This window comes from Apium graveolens, unplaced genomic scaffold, assembly GCF_009905375.1.
Source record: "Apium graveolens cultivar Ventura unplaced genomic scaffold, ASM990537v1 ctg9200, whole genome shotgun sequence".
Taxonomy (NCBI): Eukaryota; Viridiplantae; Streptophyta; class Magnoliopsida; order Apiales; family Apiaceae; genus Apium; species Apium graveolens.
Genome location: NW_027421823.1, coordinates 22699 through 40884, shown reverse-complemented (window position 1 = coordinate 40884; position 18186 = coordinate 22699). Strand labels below are relative to the sequence as shown.

Genomic DNA, 18186 nt, shown 5'->3' with positions numbered 1-18186 from the left:
GAAAGCTGAGCTAGTATGCTTTTTTTGGGATAATTTTAGTTTGTAAAAGTTTGTAATAATGTTTAATACTCAGTTTGAGTTTGAAATAGTTGGGATTTGAACGGTTTGTAATATATTAGTGTGTTTGGCTTGTGTGCATACTTTAACCTGTTGCGGTCCGTGGTGGTTGGTAAGTAGGGTCACTACATATATTATTATTATCTTTATTATTGTTATAAGCAGGTTATAAGTAAGGTGTGTGTGTGGACCCCAAACTTCTGACCCGGATTTGAAGGGCGCCACAAAAGTTACAACTTAGAACAAAGAATCACAAGTATAAACTAGATCCTATTCTCCTTGGTTGAATTTGTGCTATACGGTCTTCTTACGCCTTTTCCTTGAGCTCTGGTACGTCTCCTTATAAACAATGACCTTTATTTATGTATATATAGCAGCCCATACATAGTAGAAGTCCTTCCAATCAAAAGTCCACAAGAATCAGGATTTTAATTCACGACCTGGCGCGGGCGCGCGCTTGACCAGCGCAGGCACGCTTGACCAGCGCGGGCGCGCTGAGTTTCTGCTTCTTGGGTGCGGCCGCGTGCTATCACAGCGCGGGCACGCCGACTCTCTGGAAAAACTTCTGCTTTCTTTTTTTATTGCTGCAATGAGTTGGTCTTTTCATGAGCCTTTATTCTAGACACCATCTTAACACCATATTGGCATCAAATCAATGCCAATTCACTTGTATTCCTGATTAATGCCTGAAATGCAAAAATACTACAAAACACGTTAAAACACCAACAACTTGAGTACAAAAACACCAATTGAAAGTTTTATGGAGCGTTATAAATTGTCATAAATGTCACTCAACACTAAACTTGTGTTAATAAAGCTCACACAATGAATACGATATGAACCATTGTCTCATTGAAGCCCACATGGACAATCTAGATAATATTTTACAAAAAGTTAAATCACCATTGCCGGTAACAACGTCTCACAACACTTCTCATTCAACTGCTAGTTCACCGTAGTCTAATATTTTGGGATAACAAGTTTTTTGGCAACCATTGTGTAACAGGTGTTGTCTGTTTCAATTTACGGTGTAGTGAAATAATCGTCGGATTTTATCCAGAGAGACCCATATTTAATAAAATAATATAAATGTTACGACAAGAATATATGTCGTATGTAGTTAATTTTTGAATGAATATATGTTGTATTTAGAAACTGGGACCCACCTGCTAGCCAAATTAAAAATATAAAAAAATTAAAGATATGAAAATTTACTACATTACGACGGAATATGTTATGAACATTCGTTGTAAATTTGTATCTTCAGAAGAGCCAAAATGCCGATTTTTCAGTTTTCATCTATTTTCTTCATTCAATTTAAATTCTAAACATGCCCTTACAATCACACACAACCAAAATATAAAACTAACGCTACAAGTCAAATACCATAAGTTACATCAGTTATACCATAATTTTGTACTAATTTACAAGTCTAATACAAAAATTTAAAGTATACACAAACTTAAGTAGATATATACGTAACCACAAAATCAAATTCAGTTTACAAACACAATTTGGGTTGTCTTATAAACATCCATTAACCACATCAAATACATAAGGCAAAACACTTATATCACAAACATCATCACGGGCTCTGTACTCTCGCGTTATTGCTCCCACCATCAACATAATCATCTTTGTTAGGTAGGACCTTCCCCTACAATATACACTTAAAAATATTATTAAAATATAATCAAAATAATTCATTTAGGATGAATAATTTATGCTCAAGTGTAGAGTTCACAATCCGAAAAAAATGTGCACCAGCTCCTTGTCCAAAATAAAAAATAACAATCCTGTACAATATGTAGCTCAATGATAAGTTTTGCTTATTGAATATTTCTACCCAAATTCAGATATTCAACTGTATTCAAATTATATCCTTATTATATAATATGCATGAGGGGGGATCTTATCCAAATATTTGGTAGTTATGGTCCTTGTACCGTCAAAACAATCTCAACTGTTGGATCATAAAAGATGTTATCTTAGCTGTTAAATTATAAAATTAGATATAATAATTAAAATATAAATACATTCACTCCTAATCCTTTACAAAGTCTTCTATAACCAACGATAAATAGATATTCTAAATTGAATAGAATAAAAAATTTAAACTGAAAAGTACGCATTCTAAAACAAATAGAACAATAAGACAAAATTCGTAATTATTATTTTCTTCTATTTCTGGATAATATTTGTTGAGTTTTTTTAAATCATCACTGTATTAAACATAACTTCATAAGTTTCATTTGGGTTATCAAATCGTCAAAATCTAATTATATCCTTATATATAGTAAGCTAACATACTTTTTATACAAAACTTTGATCATATATCGTCAAAACAATCTCAATCGTTGATTTGGTATAATTAAAAATAAACGATTAAAATTATATTTTACTAGAATAAGTTTATTCTTAATACAATTATAAATCAAAAAATAATTATATTGTTCTACTACTATTCAAACACCAATTGTGATACCCTGTTATAATACAATCCTAGATAGAATATGATTAGAAATTTAACAAATCATAAATCATAAATACAAGGTGAAGATGAAATATGATTAGATATTTTACTATATATAGTCACAATAATTTAAATCTACATCGGTATATTTATCAATATTGTTATCTTAGCCGTTAAATTATAAAATTAGATATAATAATTAAAATATAAATACATTCACTCCTAATACTTTACAAAGTCTTCTATAACCAACGATAAATAGATATTCTAAATTGAATAGAATAAAAGATTGAAACTGAAAAGTACACATTCTAAAACAAATAGAATAATAAGACAAAATTCGTAATTATTATTTTCTTCTATTTCTGGATAATATTTGTTGATTTTTTTAAACCATCACTGTATTAAACATAACTTCATAAGTTTCACGTGGGTTATCAAATCGTCAAAATCTAATTATATCTTTATATATAGTAAGCGTAACATACTTTTTATACAAAATTTTGATCATATATCGTCAAAATAATCTCAATCGTTGATTTAGTATAATTAAAATTAAAGATTAAAATTATATTTTACTAAAATAAGTGTATTCTTAATACAATTATAAATAAAAAATAATTATATTATTCTACTACTATTTAAACACCAATTGCGATACCCTGTTATAATACAATCCTAGATATAACACTACAAGAAAAACGGGTAAATACGACCGGTTAAAAAATCGGTTGTATTTAGTTAAAAATCGGTTTGGACCGGTCGCATTCGCTCGAGTAATAGTTAGTAAATCAGTCGTATTTAGTATTCGATCGGCTAAATTCAACCGCTTAAATTTGACCGAAAGCGGTCGAATTTATTTTTCACCTAAAATTTGAAAATCCTGCCCAAAAAATTGATTTTTTAAAAAATTTGAAAAGTCCGCCTAAAATATAAATTTAACCGTATATGGTTAAAAATATTGTTCTAAATTCGACCGAATGCGGTCGAATTAACGAGCACCAGATTTTAAAATAAAATCTCGCCGAAAAATTCTTAGATTCCGGTGCGCTTCAAAAAATCCGGCAACCATTCTGATAACTCCGATGTTACAAAAAATGGAGGGTTTCGGTTCAATTTTGCACAACAAATCAGTTTATATCGTTTCCAAAATCCAAAACTAACATCAATAATGATGTCTCAACGATACAATCCATTTTCCGATCAAAATGACCATTTTTCCGGCCAAATCGAGATGATGAAAAAATCAACCAAATTGAACACTCAATATCACAAAACAAAGCGAAAAACCTATACAATCAATTATCAATAATTAATTAACATATATTTATTATCAAGAATAAAACAAATAATTCAAAAATCATATGAAATTCAACTTTACACAAATATCAAGTTTTCATTTCAAAATTTTCACATACATACTCCTACAACTTTCATAAACACAAACCCACAATCAAAAATGAAAATAAAATACAAAATTTTGAAGACCCACTTAATTTTTTGTTAAAAAATAAATATAAAAAATAGGTGTTGGGGGCAGATGTTTGTAGGGGTAGAAAATAAAAGAGATTGACGGAAAAAAGTAGTTTATCCGAAAAATAAAGAAGGAAAAATGAGGGAGAGGGAGCGGGGAAGGGGAAGGGGAAGGGGGGTTATGAAATCTAAAATCAACTGTTGGATTTTATTTTAGTACTTGAATTTGGTACGTTGGATCTAAGTCACGTGGCAAAGATAAATACAACCGTTAGGAGTGTCAATTAATATTACGTATTTTTTGTTATGAAAATTAAAATTCAGATAATTTCTGTAAAAAAATATTATAATTTGTTAATTTTTTTATAATATTATAATTTATTTTTAAAACTCATTATTTTAATAAAAAAATTAAAATTTTGATTTTGGTCGATTTTATTATAAATTTCATTAACATGAGTGTGCGGTGAAATTTAGAATTGTGTTTAATTATATTTTATTTGTTAAAATAATTGAGATCTAAAAATCAAATACATTTATTTTTTTCTAAACTTTCTATCATATCAGTAAAATATATAGATATTAACATCTATAAGGTTGGATCATTCATAAATATTTTTAAAGAAAATGAAATATTAAACCTAATATATTTATTTTTTCTAAATTTTTTATTGTATTACTAAAATCTTGACATCCTTACGGTTGGATCATTCATAAACATTTTTTAAAAAATTGAAATATCGGTACGGGACTAAACACTAGAAAGAATAACTAGTCAAACTACTAGTTGACTGTTAAAATAGCAAACCAAATATATTTATTTTTTTCTAAAATTTTTATAATATCACTAAAATATATGTATCTTGACATTCTTATGGTTGGATCATTCAGAAACATTTTGTAAAAAATCGAAACATCGGTATGAGACTAAACACTAGTGAGAAGTACTGGTCAAACTACTAGTTAAAATAACAAACCAAATACATTTATTTTTTTCTAAATTTTTTATCATATCATTAAAATATATAGATCTTGACATCCTTACGGTTGGATCATTTATAAACATTTTTAAAAAAATCGAAAAATATTGGTATGAGACTAAACACTAGTAAGAAGTACTAGTCGACTACTTGTTGACTGTTAAAATAATAAACCAAATACATCTATTTTTTTCTAAAAATTTTATCCTATCACTAAAATTTATAGATCTTGATATTCTTACGGTTGGATCATTCATAAACATTTTTTAAAAAAATCGAAACATCGGTGAGACTAAACACTGGTAAGAAGTACTGGTCAACTACTTGTTGACTGTTAAAATAACAAATCAAATACATTTATTTTTTTCTAAATTTTTTATCATATCACTAAATATATAGATCTTGTCATCCTTACAGTTGGATCATTCATAAACATTTTTTAAAAAATTGAACATCAGTATGTGACTAAACACTAGTAAGAAGTACTGGTCAAACTACTAGTTGACTATTAAAATAGTAACCAAATACATTATTTTTTCTAAAAGTTTATCAGATCACTAAAATATACATATCTTGATATCCTTACGGTTGGACCATTCATAATTATTTTTAAAAAAATCAAAAAATAAGTTTGGGACTATACTAGTAAGAAGTAGTGGTCAAACTACTGATTGACTAATAAAATAGCAAATCAAATACGTTATATTTTTTCTAAAATCTATATCATATCACTCAAATAAGTTAATAAGTTACTTAATTAATTTATTTAAAAAAATAAAATCCTGAAAAGAATTAATATTACTGAATGCATTCATAATAGATAAATACAATTGATTTCTACTAAAATTATAATTTTTAAAAAAGCGGAAAAATTCCCCCACTTTTGTAACCAATATTTTAAAAGTATAAGAAATTTCCCTCCATTTCAAAATATCAAATTCGACCGAAAACGGTTGAATTTAGGAGTGTCAAAAAAATTGGCTGGCGGGAAAATTCCCCACATTTTTTTGGTAAGGCTAAATTCAACCACATTCGGTTGAATTTAGGAGTACTGCTAAATTTAACCGCCTACGGTCGCATTTGTTGCTAAATTCGACCGCGTAAATATCACCGTAAATAAATACGACCGCATACGGTTGAATTTAGCCGCGCCCTCGAAAGTTGTTGAATTTGACCCCGGTTTTATTTGTGCGGTTGTATTTAGGCTTATTTTCTTATAGTGTAATATGATTAGAAATTTAACAAATCATAAATCATAATATAAGGTGAAGATGAAATATGATTAGATATTTTACTATATATAGCCACAATAATTTAAATCTACATCCGTATATTTCTCAATATTTATATATATATATATTGCTATAATATTATAACAAATTATCTAAAAACAATAATGCAACATCATAAATTACGTGTATACTAAAAAAATTAAAAATAATAATTAAAAACCGTGCATTACACGAGTTATAAGGTAGTAAATATAATGAAAATATTACCAAAGACTTCACTTATAATTAAAAGAAGGATTTTTTTTTTTGTTTTTCATTGTACTGATTTTCTCTTTTTGAATTCGATTGGTTTTAATTTTAAGAATAAAATAATAAACTTACAATAGAATATTACGACGTAATATTAAATTTGTTGCGCGCACATGGTTTCCTTTGTAAATTTCGTTATCAATGTCCTGATATGTAGTAATTATCATTTGAGCGCTCCTGTTTCTTTCCCTCTCTAATTTAAACCAAATAAGTACACACCCGCCAAGCAGCTCAAGATTATTTTAAAGTTCGGAAACAAAAATAGCACCAGATTTTGGCATCCATAAAACTCTATTGCTGGCAAAATAATAGCTTCACAAGTTTTCAGCTTTTAAACCTATTATTATTACTATTTACACATTCAAATAAGTCATGTATTCAGTGTTAACTGGTAAGTCACGTCAAGCCTTGGCAGTCAAATACTTGGTACTAGGTAGGGTAGAATTTTGAATAATCATTTTCATCTATTCTGATAAAACATGAGAGATCTACTCCCTCCTCGGCCATTTGTTTATATTTAATTTGAACGGTCAGGTTAAAAAAAATAATAAAAAATTAAAAAAGTGAGTAAAGTAATTGGACCGATTAATATTTCATGTATAAAGTGAGTATAAAGTGAGTATAGTGAAGGTAAGTAGTGGAAGAGTTATTTTTTATATTATAAAAATTTTATTATTTTTTAAAAATTTTGAAATGTGAAAAATTGGAAGGAATATATTAAAAAGAAAAGTATAAGAAAAATGGTTAAGACAAATGAAATATATTTTTGTATTTTTAAAATTGATATTTTTAGCTCTTAAAAGTTTCATCATTGATCTAACTTCTTTTATAATGTACACAAGATGATAAAATAAGCCTTTAAATAACAAAAATTTCAGTTCAACAAGTTTAGTTTCTGATTACTTGAATTCGTCTAATTTATCTATAATATTTTAGGGCCAAAAAAAAATATAATATTCCATTTTATTGATAAAAGTCACATCTACTAAATGTATCCATTTCGACAGAATTCAATAAAATAAAAAATTATATAGTCGATACAAAAAAGAACATTTGTAATTAGAATATCTACACACCCAGTGAAATTTTTGAAATTTAAAACAATTGGCATGGGTAACTTTTTAGTGTGTGGTCTATATATTTGGAAGAATTTAAATTCGTGTAAACAAAGACGGTCCAAAGTAAGGTTAACAGGTAAAACCAAAGCCCTAAAACAACTCATCATTTCTGAACTAGTCCGAAAGCTCAATTTACTTTAACCTATAATAGAAAATGCTACTTGTAATTAATTTTCTCTTCATTCTATACACAATAATAGTTCTCTCTTTATCTCCTCTCTTATCTCAAGAATCTGAAACCCAACCAACCCGAGAAAAGATGGGGAGAGGGAAGATAGAAATCAAAAGAATAGAAAACACAAACAACAGGCAGGTAACTTATTCCAAGAGAAGGAAAGGGTTGATCAAGAAAGCTAAGGAGATTACTGTTCTATGTGATGCAGCTGTTTCTGTTGTTATCTTTGCTTCTCCTACTAAGCTCTATGAATATTGCAGCCCTTCCACAAAGTATACACATATACATCACACTCATGTTTTTTTAATCTATGCACTTTGTTTAATCTTTTTCATTTTTTTGGACATGTAGCATAACTGAAATGTTAGATCGGTACCACCAGCACTCTGGACAGAGATTGTGGAATCCTGAACATGAGGTATTTTGGACATGACCTCTCTCTCTCTCTCTCTCTCTCTCTCTCTCTCTCTCTCTCTCTCTCTCTCTCCCCTCTCTCTCTCTCTCTCTCTCTCTCTCTCTCTCCCTCTCTCTCTCTCTCTCTCTCTCTCTCCTCTCTCTCCCTCTCTCTCCCTAAACCTATTTATATATGTATGTGTATAAATAGAAATCTCTTTCTATCTTTCTTGATGTATGATATATGGATTGTACCCTTTTATCCAATATTTCTTGACATGATTTCTTGATAGCATGAGATCTATGAAACAGATCTACAAATAGGATGAAGGTTTTTATGTCTCACACTTTAGTTTTAGTAAATTTAGTGTAGTGTTAAAGTACATGTGAAAAAGTATATGCATATGTTACGTTACATCCATCCATCTTACAGATCTGGTACCAGTAAAGCTCCATCTCTTCCATTTTCTTGCAAGCATCTGTAGTTCAACTTTAACTAAATGTATCCCATGTAATGAATATTTATAGTACTTATAGATTTTTAGCATAAAAGAGTGAAATGAAAACAAAGATACAATCTAGTTCTCTAGCTAATTATTTTTATTACTGTAGTTGGTAGGCATATCCATTGTCAAGAAACAATATTGATACATTGTTTTAATTACATGGATCTGTCTTCTTACCCCGGGTTGTCATATTTTTTGTAATGTACTTTATCATCAAATTTTTGATGGCCTAATAGTAAATGTTTTTTTCTTCCTGATATAAAACTATTTTAAATTTCTTTAGTTGTTTTTTAATTATTTCATGCTCATAATTAAATTGCTAAATAGTATTGAAATTTGAAATGGTACGTTACAGGCTCTCAGCAATGAAATTAAAAGAATTAAGGAAGAGAATGAGAAAATGCAGCTTGATCTCAGGTACAAAGCTGCTTATAATTCTTATCATCAGTATATATTTATTTAAAGACGACATCTAACACTAATTAACTTATCATCTGCAAGGCACTTGAATGCTGAAGACATTACTTCCTTGAACATCAAAGAACTCATGACTATCGAAAATGATCTGGAGAATGGGCTGATAAGTATTGGTGAAAAAAGGGTATAATTCTATAATTAGTTAAGCAAATATGATTTTACAATTTTTTTGACTCATGTTCACACATTTGTTATATACAAATATGCATGAATTGATACACTATTGTTTGTAAATTTGTTAATTTGCCTTCCTTCTTCCTATTTTCAGAGGGAGTCGTATAAAAGGATGCAGAAAGATGTAAGCACAATCGGCTCGACGATTAAATTTAAATGGTTCACGATTCTTGATGAGATACCTGTAAATTAATGCTTTGATGAATTTTGTGCAGGGGCAACGTCTGGAGGAGGAGAATATGCATCTACGTTATGTCTATGTATGTTCATAATTAAACTGAGTCTACTGCACGCATGAAGTATTGGTGTTCATAAATATTCACATGATATTCGGTTATGTTTGATATGCAGGAACAGCAGATGGAAGCTATGGCAGGTAAAGTGCGAGACATTGAAAATGGATTTAATCATCTCAAAGTGAATGATCAGTATGAAGCTCAGATGCCCTTTGCCTTCCGCTTGCAGCCAAATCAGCCTAATCTTCATAACCAGATGCTTCTCGACTAAAATTTGCCTTGATTAAAATAATCAGAGAAGCAAGTCCAAGACTGCAAGTTAATACATATAATTAAGTACCTAAATCTCATGATGAGGCAAACTTGCTTCTGTATTGCGTTTAATTAATCATTTATCTGCTGTGCTGTCATATTAATTATCAATATAAAGTAAGAGATATATCATCTCAGCTGGTTCTCTATCAGTTATATAGATATGTAGCTAGTTCCAGGTCTAAAAACGGTTGCAAAAAAGCCAAATAGCTAGTTCCTCATATCATGTTTTTCAAACTTATATATTGTTACAAAAGAAACATCGTTTTTCACTAATCAGAATTTACTCATGCGGAAGTTATAACTAGCTAGCTACAGATGTAACGTAAGGATTCAAGTGAGGCCAAAGTTAGAGTTATATAGATATTCTGCACTCAAAAGTTCAGTAGATCTTACCTCTTTAACCAGCAGTTTTAATTCTAATGTAATAGACACGATTTATTGTTATAACATTTGAGTTTTATGTAAGGATTGATTATATTAAAGAATGATATACAGTAGAAAGTATTTAATATTGTAAAGATTCTGATAGGTTCTAAGGGGTTCAATGTTTGACATGACAAATCATTACTAGAAAAATGAAACAGGAGGGACAAAACAAATAAAATTAGAAGGTGGTTTCAGAAAGTAAAAAAACGTAACTACTAATTTAATTCTTAGTTGGGGATTGGACACTTCTTGTCACATTTTGACTCTTGCACAAGACATTACATTATCTTGTGAACACAATATATATCAGATTTCTGATTTGACGGTTAGGATCTGATCTTTGTACCACTTGTTAGTAACATCACCAAAAACCCTAGACAAGACCATCACAAAATTCATGGTCCTAATTATTACAGCAATGCCTTAAATTTCTAACACAAAAACTACATCTGTTTTATCAATGAGATACGCCCTAGATAGTTAAAGTAGCTACTTTTGTAGTATGTATAGGTTCATGATGTTTGTCACATCTCACAATAAAAACCTTAAATTCAGTGACCAAAGATGAAGAAGGTAAGAAACCCAAGGATAAAAAGATGAAACAAAATATGATTAAGCTATGAAACAAAACTTGAACTCGAGGATAATGAGGTGAAACTAGCTAGCTATAGGGTTAAGAGGGTGAAACGAAGTAGTAAAGCACAAAAGAAAACAACAGATTAAACAGTGGAATAGTTTGACTTTGTCAAATACCTAGAAATGAGTCCTTCCTTTTTAACTCTTTGAAAGTTTCTTGTTTTCAAACTATTATTAGAAACTCCACTCTGTAACTTAGCTTTTCATCATTATTATCTTCTTTACTTTATTCTCTTTCTTCTCCCCTATATACATTATTCTAGCAAAGAGAAGTCTATAAACTAAAGAGAAGCCTGAGAGAGAGAGAGAGAGGGAGAGATCAGAAAGATGGGGAGAGGTAAGATTGAGATAAAGAGGATTGAGAATTCAACAAACAGGCATGTGACATATTCAAAGAGAAGACAAGGTCTTTTTAAGAAGGCTAAAGAGATCAATGTTCTTTGTGACGCTAAAGTCTCTGTTGTTATCGTCAATGGTTCTAACAAGATGTTTGAGTTCTGCAGCCCTGACACCACGTATGTACTATATAATGTTTTTCATGTAATATATAGATCATGTTACTGGATGAAAGAAATATATATTTTGTGGGTTTTGGTATTTTTAGGGTTATTAAAGAAAATGAAAGTTTCTTGATTGTTGCAGTTTAGCTTCGCAGCTGCAAAGCTACCAGGACATATCCAGAACAAAGCTGTGGGATGCAAAGCATGAGGTTGGTTGCTTCTCTGTCTCTCTTTTCCAGTTTCTTTCCTTAGTTGGTTAAAGCATCTGCCATATATTGGGCTTCTCCTTTTGTAAAATGATAATCATTTGTTGCTTAAAATATGTCATGTAACTTCAAACACAAATTTCTATAAACAGATCCACATTTAGCTACCTAGGATTTGCACTTATATATATGTTCTCTTCAAAGATCTCTCTCTCTCTCTCTCTCTCTCTCTCTCTCTCTCTCTCTCTCTCTCTCCCCCTCCCTCCCTCCCTTCCTCCCTTTCTCGTAGAGAATGAACAGATCTGATAGTACATGCTAGTAGCAATATGTCAGTATATTTTCCTCATTGTTTTTATATCTTCTGGTAAAGTTTTTAAAATTAATTATAGATATTAAAGTGCTATTAATCAAAAAACTTGAAAATTTTAGTTCACGTTACAGATCTGAGCAGAAAATAGCTCTCTAAAATGCCTTCCGTTACAGATATAAATTTGTGTTTTGGTAATATTTTGAATGGATTTGTATGTGTAATTTTAAATCTGTATGATCTATAACACATTCTAGATTCGTATTTAACTAACTCTTTGTTGTTTGTGCGGATAAAATTAGGAACTTTCTAAAGAAATCGAAAGAATCGACAATGAAAATAAGAGCATGCAGATTAGGCTGAGGTAATTAGAATTCTGCACTAATGATGTTGTTTAGCTGTTAATATATGTTTGGGCGTTACTATTTAAACTTGATTGTCTAGGCACTTGAATGGGGAAGATGTTACATCTCTGCACTTACCAGAACTGGCTTCCCTCGAAGCTACTCTTGATACTGGCCTTAGGAGAGTTAGAAACTGGAAGGCAAGTCTTTTAAAACATTTACAAGTATTAACAAGCTAGAGTTATTCTTTGTAATCGTAGCTATTATAATGTTTGATTAATTGATCTTCTTATGACATTTTTAGATGGAGGAATTCGACAAGATTGCTCAACGTGTATGTACATGATCAAAAACTTATGTTATTGCAAGTTCAATTTATGCTTTAATTGTATCTAGAAATTTGCTTGTCCTGAAACTAAAATATGTTTAATAAACCAATATTCAATCAGGATCAGGACTTGGAGGATGAAAATAAGCGCCTCAGGTACCTGCTGGTAAGAAGAATACATGCATACCGAATGCCGAATATATGCAGAAATTAGTATTTTGGGAATTAATTTTGTACACTTAGTCTTTTGTATATATTAATGTGAGGATAGTTTGGAAATTAAAGTAGTTTAGTTGTTAATTACAGCAACAACAAGAGATGGGAATGGCGGTTGCAGCAATGGACAGTAATGTGAGAGAATACCAACAACAGCAGATGCCCTTTGCATTCCGTGTGCAGCCCAATCAACCAAATTTACATGAGAGGATGTAATTCATTCATACACCATGCATGCACTACAAGTCCTCTCTTCAACTTAACTCGTGGATGGCTCATGATATCATCTTATTTAAATTTACTATGTTAGCTTTATGTTCCTTCTTTCTGTTTTTGTGATGGAGAAAACCCCAACTTAACTTTATCTGTGGGTCTTTATTTCTAATTTCCATGTACTGCTATGGTATATATGTTGGAAAATGTGGGTATTGAGCCCCACATTGTCAAGTCATTTTGAGCGGTTCTTGAGTGGGTGACGCTTGGAGTATGTTCTCTCCGTGAGAGCTTTCCGAGGCACTTTGAAACACTCAAAATGGTTAAGGGATGAATGAGATGTGATCATCTAAAGTTGCCTTGAAGGTGAAAATATTGTAAATAAACTTGTATCCCACATTAAAATGGAAAAAAGGGTTTCCATTGCTTTATATAGAATAACACTTTAGTAGTATCTAAAAGTGTTACTAAGGTGTTGCTCCATCTTCTACGTGCGCGCGCATGGGGTGCAAATTGTGAAATTTCGAGGGGTAATCCGAGGCTTACGAAACCTTCAGGCTTGCCCGCGTGTGCGACGTGCGGACACAAATGTAGCAGAAAATTGGCCCGAATAATCACAGACTAGTTTTGCTATTTTTCACTGGGCTTGGACTCTTAAATAAATATTCATTATTCGGTATTTATTTTTATAAATACGAATATGAATTGATTTGACAGTTATAATTTAACGCGTTTTAATTAAATAAGAAAAGTAGTGCACACGTTTCTCTAAGCCTATATATTTTCGTTATAGGATTTAGGGTTAACTCACTCAACATATACAGCCGTCCTCCTAAACACAAACCCTACCTCTCTCTCTCTGTTATAGTTTCGTACCCGTTCAAACTCGCTGAAGGTGCTCGTTATCCGTAACGCCGTCGCTACCTCGTTTTATCCTGGGAGGTTATCGACTCGCACACACGGTGAGAGGCGAAATAGCTTTAAGGAGACAGTTTCAACTGGAATCGAGGATCTCTCTTCTATTTATATCATTTATTTCTCTGTTTGATTTCGTTTACTCACGCACACACTTGTTTAATTTATATGTATTAATCGCAGATTGTATTCACAATATATGCACTAGCTTGTAGTAGCTAGTAAGTCGAACTTAATTGAGATTAAAAGTTCAATCGTGTATATTTTCTTTAAACAAAGGTTCATGTATATATGTTGTTGTACTGAATAAAACATAAAGGACTTTTTTGTCAGAACATTTCAAGTATTTTTTTTGCCAGAACATTTCAAGTAAATTAAGTAAGAATGAAATAGTACTTGATTGACATCAAATTTAAATTTATATTAATTCTAAATAACAATTATAAGATGTAATATTTTTGTTGAATTAGTATGTTCTCCTCATAGGCATTTTAAGTAAATTCTAGTACTGCCTATAAACAATAGGTTACTTTATATTGTCATATTTCAAGTTGAATGCGTTAGACCTCTCAACGGATTTGATTTGGATCGGTTTTGAATAAGTTCATATTCATTTAAATTTGTTGGATAGGAATCAGAGCGGATCACATTTGGATTTTTGATATCATAATCCATATCCAATATATTAGGGTTTCAAAATATCAAATTGGACCTCCGGATTCATATAATTATACACTACATTTTATGCAAAAAAATTATATTATAGCCAGAAAAATATAATGATTTATCGAACTATGTTGATATAATGGTGTGCACGAGAGATTAAACATGATAAAATAACGTGAAAATACAATAAACAGCTTAAAAGAATAAATATAATGAAACATATTAAGGGTGCTAACTTGTTTCTAACACATTTGGTTTTATATAGTTAAATATAGTTCATATATAAAAATTTTAACATATAAATTTTATTAGACCTAATTAGGCAAAATTCGTATCCACTTCTTTATGTATCGGATCAGATTATTGTCAAATCAGTTTATTTTTTATGCAATTCATATTCACTTTTTAAGACTCGGGTCGGACCGGATCGCATGGGATATCCGATCTATTGAGAAGCCTATATGCCATATTCATTTCTAACCATTGCCTTCGCCACTTAAAAACTCGCATGTGCGGTTCTTAGGGGGAGGGCTAGTTGGAGTCATCTAACATATATTTGGAGCTATGCTTACAGTTTAAAATTTATCCAATTCAATATATCAATTGTCAATCAACCTTCAGGCCACTTCGATAAAAAATCAGATTATTCTTTACAAATTTTTTATCGCATTATTTATAATAGATTAATATAATTAAAATAATACATTGATTAAATATGACAATGACATAATTTGTGTAATACCCTGCCATGAATTAAAAAGGTTACACCGTATTATGTTGGTGATTGAAGTTGATTAACGTAGCTGGTGGTCAGATCTGATGGGTAGAAATAGTGGCTGGATGTGGCGATTTTTGGTTGCTGGCAGTGATTTATCATTTTTTGGTGGTGATTTTTGGTTTGACGGTGGTGATTTTATGTTTGACGGTGGTGACTTTCTAGTGGTCGTCGGAAGTGGTGGTGGCCGAAAATGGTGATCACCGGAGGTAATAGTTGAATTAGATAGAAGATGATAAAATATTAAAATAATAAATAATAAATGAATGGTGAGAGATGAATATGATTTATTTAAATGAGTGGATATGATTATATCTCATATCTCACACTAGTAGAGGTTCTGGTAAGACCATATATATATTCATTTATTTTACTTAATAATCAAATAATCACGTTACTAAGAGTTAAATAAAATATGGTGGTCATGAGGTGTATACATAAAATTTATGTAGCGGGTAATAATAATAATAATAATAATAATAATAATAATAATAATAATAATAATAATAATAGAAATGAGTATTATCATTGATTAACTTGTAAACATATATATAAATTAAACAAATGGTGTGGGAGGATTCGAACCTGAGGCTACTTCCCAAACTAAGCATGGAAAACAAGTGAGAGAGAACAAGGGTTATGTGTAATTATTGTGCAAGACATGTCTGTACAATAACAAGACTAAGTCACATTGACAACCCTAAGATTAAGTTGTTTAATAATCAATTCTGTATTCGGTAATTGTCACACCCCCAACTTAAACAACAAAATAAATATAGCTATTACATCATTTTAATGAAGAATACACAACCAAATCCAAGATCTTACAGTTTAGGGTTTGGAACAGCCCAACACTACCAACTATTACATCTAAATACAAATACCGAGTCCTCACACAACTATTATTACTTATTCTACCTGTGCTCGAACATAAGCATCAGCATCACAGGTCTTACGAGCAGTCTGCTTGAATCTAACCATATCTGCTAGCTGTAATATCAGGGTAAAGCAAGAAGTGAGCCGAATGCTCAACAAGTGCTAACAACACAACACAAAACATAAATCGAGATATACTTTTAAGAATGCCAATGGAAAGACATAACTAATGATAACGAGAGATAAAACTATGTGAGATGGCATCATTTTGCTTGTATCAAAACAATTTAAAAAAAAATCATGTCTTAATCAAAATCATTTTATGACGCTATGGATTACAGCCGGTGATCAGCCGCGAAGTAATCCCGAACCTCGCTGGGTTCTAAAACATTAACGGGAATCCCTAGGCAACTTTTAAGCCTAATATAAGTGTGGAAATGACTCGCGTCTCAGTCCAGATCCACTATTCAAGAAAACATTTATCCCCCTTTGGGACTGAAAACCCATATTTTATTTATTTCAAAAGCTGATGCCGAATTGTAACAAAATCTCTTTTAACAGTACACATTTTTACTAAGGGAATATAGATCAACTCGAAACACGGGAAATATGGTACTAAATCTCAGGGCCATGATTCACAAAACTTTACTCTATTAGGGTAACCAAAAGGTTTTCATATGTCAGAACTTGGACAGGAATTTATGGTGAGACTAATGGATAATATGAAGGGGTAATGCCAAACTGGGCTTAAAGCAATGGTTTCTCGTCAAGGTACAGGTGTTGGATCATTAAGAAGATAAGCTTCACGAATACTATGGGTGTTAAGGTAATGATCTCTAGCTCAGGATGAATGTATATATCAGAATTGTCAAGCTTTAGGATAGGAAAGAGGGTATCAATCAATGAGGAATTAGGTTGGTAAGTTTCTGTCTATCAAAGTTCAAGGTAAGGTTCTATAGGGGTTCAAGTATCAGGATGAGATATCGATACTTAGGAATCATCATCATGTTAATCAAAAGGATCAATCAAGTAATATAACAACTCTTTATTTTATCATGGCATTTAACTATCATGAAGAGACTTTTGAACTACTTGCAATACATACTTGAGGGTTCATGGCATCTCAATGTAATTCAAAGATAAGCGAGAGATACGCTTGATTTAAACATATCAAAATGACTCAGGATAATTGCATCGATAAATATGAACTGTTTATAATAAATATGAAGGTCAAGTTGAATCACTTGGCTTGAGATAGGCTGGTCTGGTCTGACTGGTAGGAGCAACTGGAGCTTCACTCGACTTTTATGGCAAGTTTTCCCTCGTCTCGAGATCCTACATAAATAATAATAATCCTCATTATAATATATTCTTACCATCTCAACCTATTTACAACCCGAAATTAAACACGGATGGCACTTAGGCCTATATGCACTTAATTTATATCTACCTTTATATTTTAATTGTACACACGTAGCCACATAATCACATATCGTATATTAATACCAAATAACACCATAATGCAACACTAGGCTTGGATGATCTCGACTCACAACTTAAGTCAATTGATCACTAAACTAGACAAGATCTTCAAATTTTGGCTTCCTAACTCGATGTGCCTTTCCTAAATTATCCAAAACCTATTGACCCTCACTTGTGCCTTTTGCTCTACTGACCTTATACTATCTTACAACTATGGTGGTCGACCTAATACTCACTTCTAAGTGTTCTAAAACTATGTAATAAGTGAAAGTGCTCACTGGTGCAAATTTCAGAATGACAACTATGGTTTCTTGAGTACATTAGACACTCTTAAACTACAAGTTTTCCTTCAAAACTTTTACACAAGACTCTCCTGAC

At 31.1% G+C, this 18186-nt stretch overlaps 2 protein-coding genes across 2 annotated transcripts; both read left to right on the top strand.

Annotated features, from left to right (window-relative positions):
- Positions 1-7876: 7876 nt before the first annotated feature.
- LOC141705655 (agamous-like MADS-box protein MADS9) lies at positions 7877-10067 on the top strand. Its single transcript, XM_074508542.1, has 7 exons — positions 7877-8089; positions 8169-8235; positions 9072-9133; positions 9218-9317; positions 9462-9491; positions 9583-9627; positions 9719-10067. Exons 1-7 carry the CDS (start codon positions 7902-7904, stop codon positions 9872-9874), a joined length of 648 nt encoding a protein of 215 aa, XP_074364643.1. The 5' UTR covers positions 7877-7901; the 3' UTR covers positions 9875-10067.
- A 1185-nt stretch (positions 10068-11252) lies between these two features.
- LOC141705656 (floral homeotic protein PMADS 2-like) lies at positions 11253-13525 on the top strand. Its single transcript, XM_074508543.1, has 7 exons — positions 11253-11495; positions 11623-11689; positions 12296-12357; positions 12438-12537; positions 12642-12671; positions 12787-12831; positions 12972-13525. Exons 1-7 carry the CDS (start codon positions 11308-11310, stop codon positions 13095-13097), a joined length of 618 nt encoding a protein of 205 aa, XP_074364644.1. The 5' UTR covers positions 11253-11307; the 3' UTR covers positions 13098-13525.
- Positions 13526-18186: the final 4661 nt, after the last annotated feature.

Bases quoted from the DNA above. Each gene is read 5' to 3' on its own strand.
- LOC141705655 (XM_074508542.1), top strand. From the start codon at position 7,902: ATGGGGAGAGGGAAGATAGAAATCAAAAGAATAGAAAACACAAACAAC. The intron at 9,134-9,217 runs GTACAAAGCTGC...ATCATCTGCAAG, and splicing joins AAAATGCAGCTTGATCTCAG to GCACTTGAATGCTGAAGACA. The intron at 9,492-9,582 runs GTAAGCACAATC...AATTTTGTGCAG, and splicing joins ATAAAAGGATGCAGAAAGAT to GGGCAACGTCTGGAGGAGGA.
- LOC141705656 (XM_074508543.1), top strand. From the start codon at position 11,308: ATGGGGAGAGGTAAGATTGAGATAAAGAGGATTGAGAATTCAACAAAC. The intron at 12,358-12,437 runs GTAATTAGAATT...TTGATTGTCTAG, and splicing joins AGCATGCAGATTAGGCTGAG to GCACTTGAATGGGGAAGATG. The intron at 12,672-12,786 runs GTATGTACATGA...ATATTCAATCAG, and splicing joins TCGACAAGATTGCTCAACGT to GATCAGGACTTGGAGGATGA.